The 12,918-nt window shown below is 36.2% G+C and overlaps 1 protein-coding gene across 1 annotated transcript; it reads left to right on the forward strand.

The window, feature by feature from the left end:
• The first annotated feature begins 1,044 nt into the window (after positions 1-1,044).
• Positions 1,045-12,705, forward strand: slc25a55b (solute carrier family 25 member 55b). Its single transcript, XM_055188493.2, has 9 exons — positions 1,045-1,203; positions 1,785-1,910; positions 2,193-2,248; positions 3,220-3,310; positions 3,405-3,523; positions 6,659-6,851; positions 8,246-8,400; positions 8,490-8,565; positions 11,345-12,705. Exons 1-9 carry the CDS (start codon positions 1,184-1,186, stop codon positions 11,502-11,504), a joined length of 996 nt encoding a protein of 331 aa, XP_055044468.1. The 5' UTR covers positions 1,045-1,183; the 3' UTR covers positions 11,505-12,705.
• The last annotated feature ends 213 nt before the right edge of the window (positions 12,706-12,918 follow it).

A 12,918-nucleotide genomic window follows, 5' to 3' on the forward strand; every position in this document is an offset into this window, starting at 1 on the left:
AGTAAATCCTGGACAGACAATGCATTTTTGATCTGCCTTAATTTTAAAACATCTTATATATCTTAACATATATCAGTGCCATTGTTTTGTCTCAAGATGCACACCAGTGATGTTTTTTGTATAGTGTGCTTGAAAAAACGATTTAAATGGCCTAATAAAATAACTGAATTAATCTAAACCCGGTCTGGGAAACAGCCCCAGAGACTTATTTTTATTTGACAGATTGAATTGATAAATTAAGCTATAAAACCAAATAAATTACATCTTCTAGATGATCTAAGACTGTATCTTTAAGCCTGCCAAACCAGTACCACTTGATCTGTTATAAGCCCACATCCACATGCACAGAATCTGCTTGAAATGGAAACAATTAAATAAATAATATTATTTAAGGCAATATTTACCATCACTGAATAGTTAGGTTACAACAACAAATAAAAGTTATTGATAATTTCAGGTTGAGCTTTTGGATTTTGCAAGTATTTCTTTTTAGTGTAATGCAGTTGTTTTCAAACTGGGGGCCGCGAGAATACATTAATTTATCATGAAGTTTGTGTAATTAAACCTACAAATATAAGGCTACTAACCAAAAGTACTACTTTTTTGTATAATTTAATGGGCTTTTTTATTAAAATGTTGAGTTTTAGAACAGTTTTTTGTCACAAATTCTCTTTGGGGGGCCATGAAGGAATGCATCATACACAAGGGGGGCCTCACACTGAAAAAGTTTGGGAACCACTGGTGTAATGAATCTTTCCAGAATTTTCAGAATTGTACAGAAAGGTACTCATCTGTGATTTACACCCTTTAAAATGAATGTAAATATTTTACAAAAATGCATTATAACCAAATTATTTACGGAGAATTAAATAGCAAATTATTTGGAAAATATTTACCAACAACACACAATTTTCTCCCTAAAATCTCTTTGACTTGCGTCGAAACTCTTAACTGCATGTACAGTACAAAAGTGTACTGTATGTCTCTGTGTGCATGCTTGCTGTAAGAAGATCCTTCACTTCTGATTGGCTGTGCAGTCACTCCTTGCATACACTAACAGATTGAAAGACCGTGTTGCCCGAGGCTTCAGGGAGGAGTACGTGTATATAAACCCTCTCCACTTCTTTGCTCAGTGACTGCACCTCTGTCTTCTTTAGTCCCGTAGACCTAGAAACCTCTCACCATGACTCAACAACCAATCAGGTATGAAACTAACACCAATGTTGTGGAATGTATTTACTATAACATCTTTGTAATAAAGAGTTGAAATGTTTTCATATTATGTTCAGTTTTATGGTGGGAGTTTGTTTTATTGGGGAGCAGTTGCAATAAAAAAATCAGTCTGACACTTTGTTTAAACAAATTGTTGAATTAACATATATTTTTATGTTACTTTAACTTCTTAAATTAAGTCAATTTTTTTTAAAATAAAAATTTATTAAAATGGTAGGTTGAATTGACTTGCAAAACCAAGTTGTTTAAACTTCATGCTGCATTTTTTTGCAATGTTCATATTGTGTCTTTTTTTGCGTGCTGCATTAAAAAATACATTTACATGTGCAAATTATATTTTAAATGACACTGTAAAAAATTATTTGCTGCCTTAATTTTTTTTTGTTTCGTTAAATCAACTCATTAACAACTCATCTCTAGTCAAGATAAATAAAAAAATAAAACCAGCAAATATTTTTTTACAGTGTGTGTACTTTAGTGAAATTGTTGGACATAATCATTTAAAGACATAAAGGGGTATTGATTTAGTTGATCTCTTCTTTTTCTATCAGCCTCCCTGCAAAGTTAATCAATGGCGGAGTTGCTGGACTGGTGGGCGTTACCTGTGTGTTTCCCATTGATCTGGCCAAGACAAGGCTCCAAAACCAAAGAGCAAACCAACGGGTCTACAAAAATATGTACGTTTAAATTCCCCCTTCCTAGTTTCATTTGTTGACAATTTTGGTTCTTTTCCAAGCAAGCACAAAATTCTGTTAATCTTACTTTGAACCGTCACCTACTCAAGTTGTCAAAAAACTTTTAGCAAGACAAAGCAGGATTTTTTTTGAAAGACAGCTCTTATAAGTCAGGTAATTTACCTGTCAAGGACTGATGCCAGAAAGCTAATCTTTCTTAGAATAAAAGGTCATATTCAGTTCGTGCGGGACTTATCAGTAATGTTTTCTTGTGATTTTATTTAGGATGGACTGTTTGATAAAGACTGTTCGTTCTGAGGGATACTTTGGAATGTACAGAGGTAAGAACTTTAAGAAGATACAATTAAAAACCCTTACCCTTATTCATCTGACATCCCCGAGGACAACATCATTTACACAAATTTAATTTATCCAAAGTCATGGGTTCAGGTTTTGGCACCATGCCTTTACTTTTCCCTTATGATTTATTAACGTGTACTGTCAAATAATAAAAAAAATATTATCCCAGCAACTAGGGTGGCACCCCTTTAAAAAGAATAGCTTTGCAAATAAAGCTTATTAGTACCAAAAATCTACATATTAGTATATCGGAAATGTACATATCACATCTACCCAACAGTACATATGAAGAGTTTCGTTGCAAAACAAGATAAATCCATTTTTTAACATTTTTGTCAAAACATGTTTATTATCATGTTATCATGTTATTATTTTGTTTTATGGTGATTCTTAGCTGTATTTTTAAAGTTTAAAGGTTTAAATCAAAACAAACCAACTTTGCATTGAAATTAATTGGAATGCACAACCAAAAAACGAGATTTCTGAACAATTAAAAAAACGGTGGTTATCTCGTTTTGCAACGAAACTCTTCATACCTAGACCGTTTTTTTAAAACAGAGGTTTCCAACATGGTGACCGTGGGCACAAGGTTGCCCGCACAGAGTCTGTGAGTTTCCCACCAAAGCACAGCCTCAAATTTTTACATTTATTTATTTTTACACATCTTTATATTAGCTTAGCTTATTTTATGTATGTTAAAAACACATCAACAAGTAAAATAAATAAGTTTTGAGTAGACAATATAAAAAAGTAACCCTCTGGATTGGTTTATCCATTGTGGTATCCCTTGCTCACAAAAAGGTTGGTGACCCCTGCTTTAAAAGGTACTGCCCCAGTGACAGCTATGCAATGAGGGCCAAAAGCACAAACTCTGCCCAAAACTGTTGGCAAAAATGTAAGATCTAACAGCTAATTATTTTAAATGAACCCTCTTTTCCATGTTTCATAAAAGGTGCAGCAGTCAACCTGACACTGGTGACCCCTGAGAAAGCCATCAAACTGGCCGCCAATGACTTCTTCCGTCAGCAGCTAAGCAGGGGACAGTACGTTCCCTTAACCTCTGTTATCAAAAATCATTATCATTATAACCCTGAGAATGTTAAAAGAAGGTTAATGACACACATATATGTGTTGTAGACTCAAGTTGACCGTGTTTCAGGAGATGATGGCTGGATGTGGGGCAGGGATGTGTCAGGTTATCATCACAACCCCTATGGAAATGCTCAAAATCCAGCTTCAGGATGCAGGTCGACTTGGTGAGGGACAAAGAGTTTTGAATTTTCCAATGTTTATGCTGTCATACAGTATTAGTTCTTTGAAAATGAACCTAAAACTTCTTGTGCATGTGTCTTCAACTACAATGTCCAAGATTTAGTCAATCTTAAAGGAAATGAAAATTTACTTATGTTTATGTCTTTCTTTCTTTAGTTGAACACTAAAAGAACAATAAAAAACCACAACTTCTCGTTTATCTCCAGTCCTGTGACGTGCCAACGTGACCTCACTTAATTGCGTAATGCCGTGGAAAGGTCACGTGTTACATATATGAAACGCACATTTGCGGACCATTTTAAACAATAAACTGACACAAAGACATTAACTAGTATCATTCCCAGCCCAGTCTCATGAAATTTCGTTATATAGTCACATATTTTTTTAATTCTTTTTTTGTGCTATTATCACAAATTTCCGCATTTTTTCGTGATTGTATAACGAATTCCTGTTTTGGGTGATTGTCACGTGTTGGTTGCTCAACTGTTTTGTCCTGTTTTCTTACCATTTTTGCTTCGGTTTAGGGTAAGATTTACATAAAATGACATCCCTACCCAAACCCAACCCAACCCAAACCCAACTAAAAAAAAATAAATAAAAAAAATAGTATAAACCAATATATAAAGTGACATTCTAATGCAAGCACCAAATCTAACCCTAAGCCAAAGCGACAATGGTTTTAAAAAAGGCAGTTGAGTAACCAATGCGTCATGGTCACACGTGAACAGGAATTTGTTATGCGATCACGAAAAAACGGGGAAATTGATAGTATCATGAAAAAAGAATAAAAAAATACGTGACTATATCACGAAACTTTGTGAGACTGGGTACACTGTCAAAAATAAAGGTACGAAGCTGTCACTGGGGCAGTACCCTTTAAAAAAGGTCCTAATATGTACCATTTAGGTACAAATATGTACCTTTAAAGGTACATTTTGGCAGTTCAAAGTACTAATATGCCCTCTTTGGGTACAAAAGTGTACCTTTTTGAAAGGGTACTGTCCCAGTGACAACTTTTGTACCTTTATTTCTGAGAGTGTAGTCATTCCACATACAACAACGTCAGAACGGTCGTCTTTCTCCACACTTGTAAACAATGGGGCGTAGTTTTCCATTCATCATCCGTGACCTCTTGACGTGATGACCTATAATGTGAGGTCGCGCTGGCACATCACACAGCCGGAGGAAGACGAGAAGTTGTGGATTAAAAGTGCATCTTTTTTATTTTTCTTGTCAAAAATGACAATCATTTCGCTAGATAAGACCCTTATGCCTCATTTGGGATCATTTAGAGTCCTTTGAAACTGCAATTTTAAACTACATTAAAACTGTTACATGTTGGGGTCCATTAAAGTCCATTAAAATGAGAAAAATCCTGGAATGTTTTCCACAAAAAACATAATTTCTTCTCGACTGAACAAAGAAAGACATTAATATTTTGGATGACATGGTGGTGAGTAAATTATCTGTTTTTTTTTTTGTAAGTAAATGGACTAATCCGTTAAGTTATACATATCTGGTGGGTTAATAAACGTCTTCTGAAGCTAAACTAACTGTTTGTGAGCAGGGGTTAAATTTGGATTTGTTATGTGGGGGAGGGGTGTTGGTGGGGAAATGTGTTTAATACTGATGACAGCCACTGGTGTGTGTTTCAGTGACATGCTGGACCTCTGGTAGGATTTAAGAAGTTGTTCCCCTGTGCCAGAGGTTTACCCAAAAGAGCATTTGATTTTGCAAATTATACGAATCTATGATTCTGACACGCTACATGCAATTGTTGCGCATTTCATTAATGCACAATTGATCAAACTTTCAGAAAAGAAAGTTATAAGAATCATACAACCGCCATATCTTATAGACAAAAATATACACTGTAAAAAAAATCTGTAGAAATTACAATGTTATTGCAGCTGGGTTGCCAGTAATTTACCGTAGATTTAAATTTATGTTATTTACTGGCAAGAGTTTGTTCAAAGTTGAATGAATTTTGAATATTGGCAAGTCTTTATCTTTACAGAATAAAACTATACAATAACAGCCTCATGCAAAGCATTCTGGGAACCAGAAATCATCATCAACCTTTTTCTGTTTTTTTGCTTCAGATTTTGTTTCCGTTTTACTCTATAAAGACAAAGACTTGTAAATGTTAAATATTCATTTAACTTTGAACAAAATGTCGCCAGTAAACAACAAATTTAAATCTACGGTAAATTACCGGCAACCCAGCTGCAATTTCTGCTGATTTTTTTTACAGTGTACCCCAAAAGACTCAATTAACAAGAAAAGGTACAACATATCAGCAACATATGCGTAGACAGACATCGGAAGATAAGGCCCATGAAGGTGACAAAAACGTTTGACTCGCCGTGTAAATGACCGGTAAAATCCGGTTGCGCATTCTGTTTTTTGTCGCGGGTGCCTCGCATTCACGAGCATAAAGCCTATTTTATAGGAATAAATGGAAACACGTTATTCGCTTTGTGTCACCAGCTGTCACACTGACGCGGAGCAGTCTATACCTTCCGCCTATGTGCTGGGGCTCGGCCCCGGCCCTGTTTGAGAAAAAAACAATGATTCATATTTCAAAATTGACGCATGGTATTGTAAACAGACAATGACAACTCTAGATTCAAATATGGGAGCATGTGAAATTGCATTGGTTCTCTAATTTGATATAACTCTGATAATCATAACATGTGGGTGAGTAAATACTCCTTTAAAGGAGAATTTCACCCGTAGAAACAATAATCTTTATTGAAAGTGCATCATATTTGTAGTCGAAATGTAACATACATTTAGAATTTGGTGCCTATTTGACAGAGAAAAGAGGTGTTTGTAGTCTCACCCCCTCAACAAAGATATTGGAATTCCTTCTTTCAATGAGGTAAAATTATGATTTTTACATCATTGAAAGAACGAAGTGCAACACTGAAATCTGTATTTCTCCTGTCTCAGCGTCAACTGAGAAAATGATGCATGACCATTCAAAAACATGACTGGGGTTCTAACTATACAAAGCTTAATGCAAATTGGTGAAGTGTCCCTTTAAGTAGTTTTTTTCCTGAAAGCCTTGGTTTGCTCAGTTTTCTTACAGTAGGTTGTCTATTATTTTCTCTCAGTGGCCCAGCAGAGGCAGCTGGCTATGCTTCACACCGTGAAGTTGGGAGCGGCTGGTCCAGTATTAAACTGCTCGTACACCGTGGGTCCTGTGTCTTCGATCAGGAAAGTGTCTGCAGTTCAGATTACCCAAGAGCTGCTTCGCACGAAGGGCATTCAGGGACTTTACAAAGGTCTGGGAGCAACCCTCATGAGGTAGGATTTCATCTTGGGATGCTAATGTGAACACTGTGACATGCATGCTTATTCCTTTCCAACTTAGTGTAGTTTCCTTATACCAAACTGTAGTGGTCACTTGATGCAAACAAGTCTAAATACTTAGGTGGCATGAATATGAGTATAATAGGCATAAACTATTAAAACCCCTGTAGTTGATCATTTAATCACTTAATACTCATCTTTGAGCATTATAATGGCACATATAATCGTTTTTCCATTTCTTTATGCTTTATAACAGTTTATTACACAGCTCTCTGGAATGCTTGATTCTGATTGGTCAGTTGAGACATTTGCAGGTTCGTTCTTTTCAAATAATAACCGCTCCAAAGTAATAACGCATAGCCGGACTACTTGTATGTTTTAAATCCCTCCGCGCCAACAAAGATTACTGTTTGGCGCCATCTTGTGACAAACACTGGACAACCACAATTAAGAATGGAAAATTTTGACATTCGTTTTAACATGTACGGAAAAAACAAAACATTTAAACAGCGGATAGAAGAACGAACAACGACAAGACACAGAGAGCTTACTGAGACTGAACTTGACAAAATAGAGCATGACAGCTACGATGCCAACACACAAACAAATACAGAATGGGCATTAAAACTTCTCAAAGACTGGCTAAAACAGAAAAAAATGGAGACAGACAAGTATGAAGCAGAGCATCTTAATAAGGTATTACGATCATTTTATGCATCTGTGCAAAGTTTCGCGGAAGGATAAAAATGTAAATTTAAAACAAATATGCCAATAAAATGTTTTAAATTCATATTCATGTCCAGTTTTTTTTCTTATGTGGCAAGTAGCCGTGTAATAAGCGGGATAATGTAGAGTTTCACACAATGCGGCACCATTTTTTTAGCGCTGATATTCACACTGCATGTGTGAGCATCACAGAAGCAGAGCGAGGCAACTGTTCTGCGATCATTTCAGTCTATGCAGCATCGATAAATAATATCTATGGTTCAAACTACTGATCCACTCGTTCAACTGTGATGATGTGGTTTTGAGACTGTCCAATTACATGAACAAAATACTCAGCAATGGTGTTTTGCACATGGTTTGTCAGAAAGCATATTAAACATAGACATATAAACAACAATAAAACTTTCACAACAGGAGGACTTTAAATTCTTGGAAATTGTATTTACGTAACATGTCGAAGCAAGACATGCTGCTGGGCTGTTTTTGAAACAATACTGCTGTCAATCTCAGATTTGAAGTTATGTTTAGGGTTAGGCTGGGCTTGGTTTAGGGATTATTGCTAACCTTTCCCTTTGATTTAGGGCTGGGTTAGGACTTGTCTTACTTCATGCTCAAATGAAGCTCACCTAATTTTAACAATGTCCTTATGGGTCTTCCTACAGGGACATCCCTTTCTCTATGGTTTACTTTCCACTGTTTGCCCATGTTAACCAGCTGGGCAAAACATCGGAGGATGAAAATGCGCCTTTTTATTGGTCCTTTATTTCCGGCTGCATAGCTGGATGCACAGCAGCTGTGGCAGTCAACCCTTGTGATGGTAAGTGTGCGTCTCAAGTGTCTAAACCAAACTGTTTGGTGTACGAGCAGATATGAACAATGACTAAAGCTTATCCTGTTTCTACCCAGTGGTGAAAACAAGACTGCAGTCACTCAATAAAAGCGCAAATGAAGACTCTTACAATGGTGTGACAGACTGTATCAGGTACAGTACACAGACGTAACCTGGAGAACAGAACTTCTTTACTTTCAATTCCTCTCCTGTAATATTAAAGCCACAGTTCATAACTTAAAGGAAAACAATATTTCACTATGTTCATACCTCAACTTAGACCATTAATACATACCTATCTTTTTTCAATGCGTACACTTAATATTTGTACAGTGCGTTGTGAATGTGTTAGCATTTAGCTTAGCCCCATTCACTCCCCGGGATCCAAACAGGGGTGAATCCAGAAGCAACCAAACACTTCCATGTTTTCCTTATTTAAAGACTGTTACATGAGTAGCTACACGAGCAAGTATGGTGGCACAAAATAAAATGATCCTTTTAAGCAGTATGAGAACTATATTGCACGGCAGAAAAGCACCCAGCTTGCAGCACTTCGACCTCGGCGCGCAGCAACATCATCACTCCTGACTACTCCCCCTCTCGCTCAAACCTCCACCAATATTACAGCGTCCGAGGTTAAAGTGCTTCAAACTAAGTGCTATTCCTCTATACAATATATTTCTCATTTTTTATCCGCTTAAAAAATCGCCACGTTTTATTTTGTGCCGCCATACTTACTCGTGTATCTACTCATGTATTATGTTCCGAGTCAATTTGACCCGTTTTGATTTTTAAGCTGTCGGATAAACCAGTTAACCTGCGATCTTTTTCTCATTTATGGACATGAAAGTGCATGCAAAGTTTGGACATGCTGATATGTTTTGAAGTGTACCAAAATAATTTTGTAACGATTTTGAGGTTCTCGGGTCAAATTGACTCGCATTTTGTTTTGTTCCAAAGCAACTGTACAGACCTAAATTAAATATATATTTTTAGTGTTTGTTGCTATATTGGTGTTTTACTATTCTGAAATGGAGGTAAAAATGCTTCTCCTCACTCTTTTGAGTACTAAAAAAGACTTTTACAGACACAGATGGTAAAAGTAATATGAAATATGTATGTATATGAAATACTAAGTTTTCTTCCAGAAATTTTGTCACTTTTTCTCATTTAGGTCCATGAAGATGCATGCAAAGTTAGGATACACTGATGTGTTTTGAAGTGGGTTTTTTGATTTTTGTTACGATTTTGATGTTCGCGGGTCAATTTGACCCATATTTGTTTGCTCCAAGGCAACTGTATAGACACAAATTAAATACATTTATTGTGTATATGTTGGTATTTTACTACCCTGGAAAGGGAAAAGTGAGCTTTTCCTCACTATTTTCAGTACTGATAAAGACTTCCTCAGACACAGAAAAGTAAATGTAAACTATCATTTCTATTTTCAATTTATATGAAATACTATATAAAGCAGATAAATTCAGACCCACAGAAAATTCAGAGGTGAATCAGGTGATGCCAGCTGTGCCCCACAAAACATGACACCAAAATAAGCACCATTTGTGTAAAATGCAAGAAGTCAGAAAGCACATGCTTGATGTGTGCACATCATGTAAACAGTGATTTCTTGAATTTCTACAATGAGCCTCAAGAACAAAAGATGAGCCTATTTAGAAAAAGAAAAGCTTCATTTAATTTCACAGCAATATTAAATTGTTTATTTAGGATGTTTTAAACATAGGTATGTTAAAAAAAACATGTTCAAGTAAAAATTAAAATGTTAAATGTTGCAACAGTTTTTGTGCAACAGTTGTTATTATTATTATTATTACCTTTATTTAACCAGAAAGAAAACTCATTGAGATTAAAAATCTCTTTTCCAAGAGCGTTCTGGCCAAGACAGGCAGCAGCACAAATTAACAAGGTTACAGACATAACAACATGAAACATGTAACATAAAACATAGTACAATAAATAGTAAATTACAAGGTTATAAAATATCCAAAGTTTCATATATATATTATCTCATGCGATAAACAACAGCAAGGATCATTCCAATAATCAATCGAAGCATTTACATCCATTTTGAGTAGCCTCCAAGTCATTTAAAAGTAGTTTAAAAACACCTAAAGAAACTGGCTCCTTAAGATTCAAAACTGTTTGCAGCTGATTCCAAGCACAGGGGGCCGCATACTTAAAAGCCCCTTTTCCCAATTCAGTCCGAACTTGAGGGACAGATAAAACTAGTAAGTCCTCAGACTTTTTTAAAACAAACATGTAAAAAATTATGGTTTAATGCATTTTTTAAAATCATACTTTTTAATTTTAAGCGTTTGTAATGTGTGACAAAGACTGATACTAAAATGGTCCTGTTCATACCTAATTCCTTCTTGTTTTTCATAATGTGATATTTAAGGAATTGCATTGAATCCAATGCGGGTCAATTTGACCCGCTCCATCAAAATCGTCATAAAAATCGAACACAATACAAGGGCTAAATAGGGACAACATGAAAGTGTTTGGTGGCTTCTAAATTCATCCCTGTTTGGATCCTAAGGAATGAATGGGGCTAGGCTAAATATTAATACATTTACAATGCGCTGTACAAAGATTAAGTGCACGCATTGAAAAAAGATAGATATGTATTAATTCAAGTTGAGGTAAGAACATAGTCAAATATTGAAAAACAGTTTTCCTTTAAAAAGCCTGATTGCAAATAATCCAAATTAGTCATTGAGCGAGTACGTAATGGTGCGCTTATAAAATGGTTTGAATGTTTTTTACGGTAACGTCAGTATGACTTCATTTGACTTCAACCCGCATGTAAAGAAAATAAATCTGCATGTAACTTGCAATTTTATGTTTCAAACAGATATGGCAGTTGAGAGGCAAATGTTACAGCTTAACACCAACTTTTTTCTACCCACAGAAAGATAATGCGGAAGGAGGGGCCAACAGCGTTCCTGAAGGGGGCTGGCTGTAGGGCGCTGATCATCGCTCCGCTCTTCGGAATTGCTCAAGTGGTTTACTTCATTGGTGTTGGAGAGTTTCTCTTAGGACAAACCCCATTCAACCTTTACTCTGTTTAAACATGTTTACGCTCTTAAACCACTTGAATTAAACTTTAAAGACCAAGGCAGCTATGACGCTAAATATCTGAGAACAAACGTTGGTTTGGAGAGGACTGTTCATGGCTTTGAGTTTGTCTTAACATGCTACCTTCAGCATGCTCAACTGGCTTATTCAGGAAGCTTTAACATTGCGCACGGTTAGGTCTTACTTTCTTTTGGAAATGTGTCCAGAGGCAGTCAGATTTATCCTCAATGAGGGTTGATTCGAAATCATACAGTCGTTATTGATTGAGGTCAATAATGGAGGTCAGGAAATCTCTTTTTTCAACAGTGTCATTATGTTATTGATGTTGTTAACAGTTCAGTCCCACATAGCTTGATGTTTTGTATATCTATGCACAGTTTTATGGGGACACTGCTTATTGATGTTTGATTCCTGTATATAGGGAAAAGCACGTCATTGTCTGACACAACATAGTGACTAAACGCGCTCTATAGAGCAGTTTGTCTGTTTTGGGCAGGGGTGGGCAACACCGGTCCTGGAGTGCAGATGCAGAGTTTAGCTCCAGCTTTAATCAAGCACACCTTAACAACTTATCAAGGTCTAAAAAGTCACCTGAAAACTCAAGGTAGTCAAGGTTTTATCAGGGTTGGAGCTAAAATTTGCAGGACATTGGCACTGCAGAACCAACGTTGCCTACCCCTGGTTTAGGGCTACTGTAGAAACATGGTGGTGCGAAATGGCGACTTCCATGTAAGGGGACCCAAACAGTTCATTTTGTAAGGTCTTTATACACCTCTAAAAGTTACACAATGCACCTTTAAACTGGAGTAATGGTTACAAGCACTTGAGTGATGTGGGTGTGACTGTATTACATTCAGAATCGAAGGTTATTCTGTTCAGACAAACCTTGTTAATTGTCCTATTCAAAGCATGAAACATCATGAACCTTTGCAGTTAAGATTTTCTTTGTTTTGGTTTGTGAGGGATTTACACTTCATATATACTGACATCCTGTTGCTTTTAGTTTAATCTTTTATTATCTATCCTCCTACTGTCTGTTTTTATCCATCTCTTTACCATTTATATCAAGCTCATTCAGGACAACCAACCATGTGACATCACAGGCTCCGGTATTGCAAAATGGGGCACCCATGCATTAAAAACTGTAACAAAACCCATGGACAAAGTCCATTTCCTATAAAAATGTTAACTTGTCTCACTGCTTCATTTCCACTTTCAGGTACATGTTATAAACAGTGTTCGAATTATGTCAAAGATTTTGGGTGGTCCTCTAAGTCCCCCCTGTCATTATAGGGTCATCGTGATTTTACAAATGTGATCCTGGATCAACGTTTTATTCTCACACTTGAGAGTTTACATTTATTTCAGACAGAAATCTTTTGGATTAGTTTATTGTGAAATTGGAAC

Source organism: Misgurnus anguillicaudatus, chromosome 13 (genome assembly GCF_027580225.2).
Source record: "Misgurnus anguillicaudatus chromosome 13, ASM2758022v2, whole genome shotgun sequence".
Classification (NCBI taxonomy): domain Eukaryota; kingdom Metazoa; phylum Chordata; class Actinopteri; order Cypriniformes; family Cobitidae; genus Misgurnus; species Misgurnus anguillicaudatus.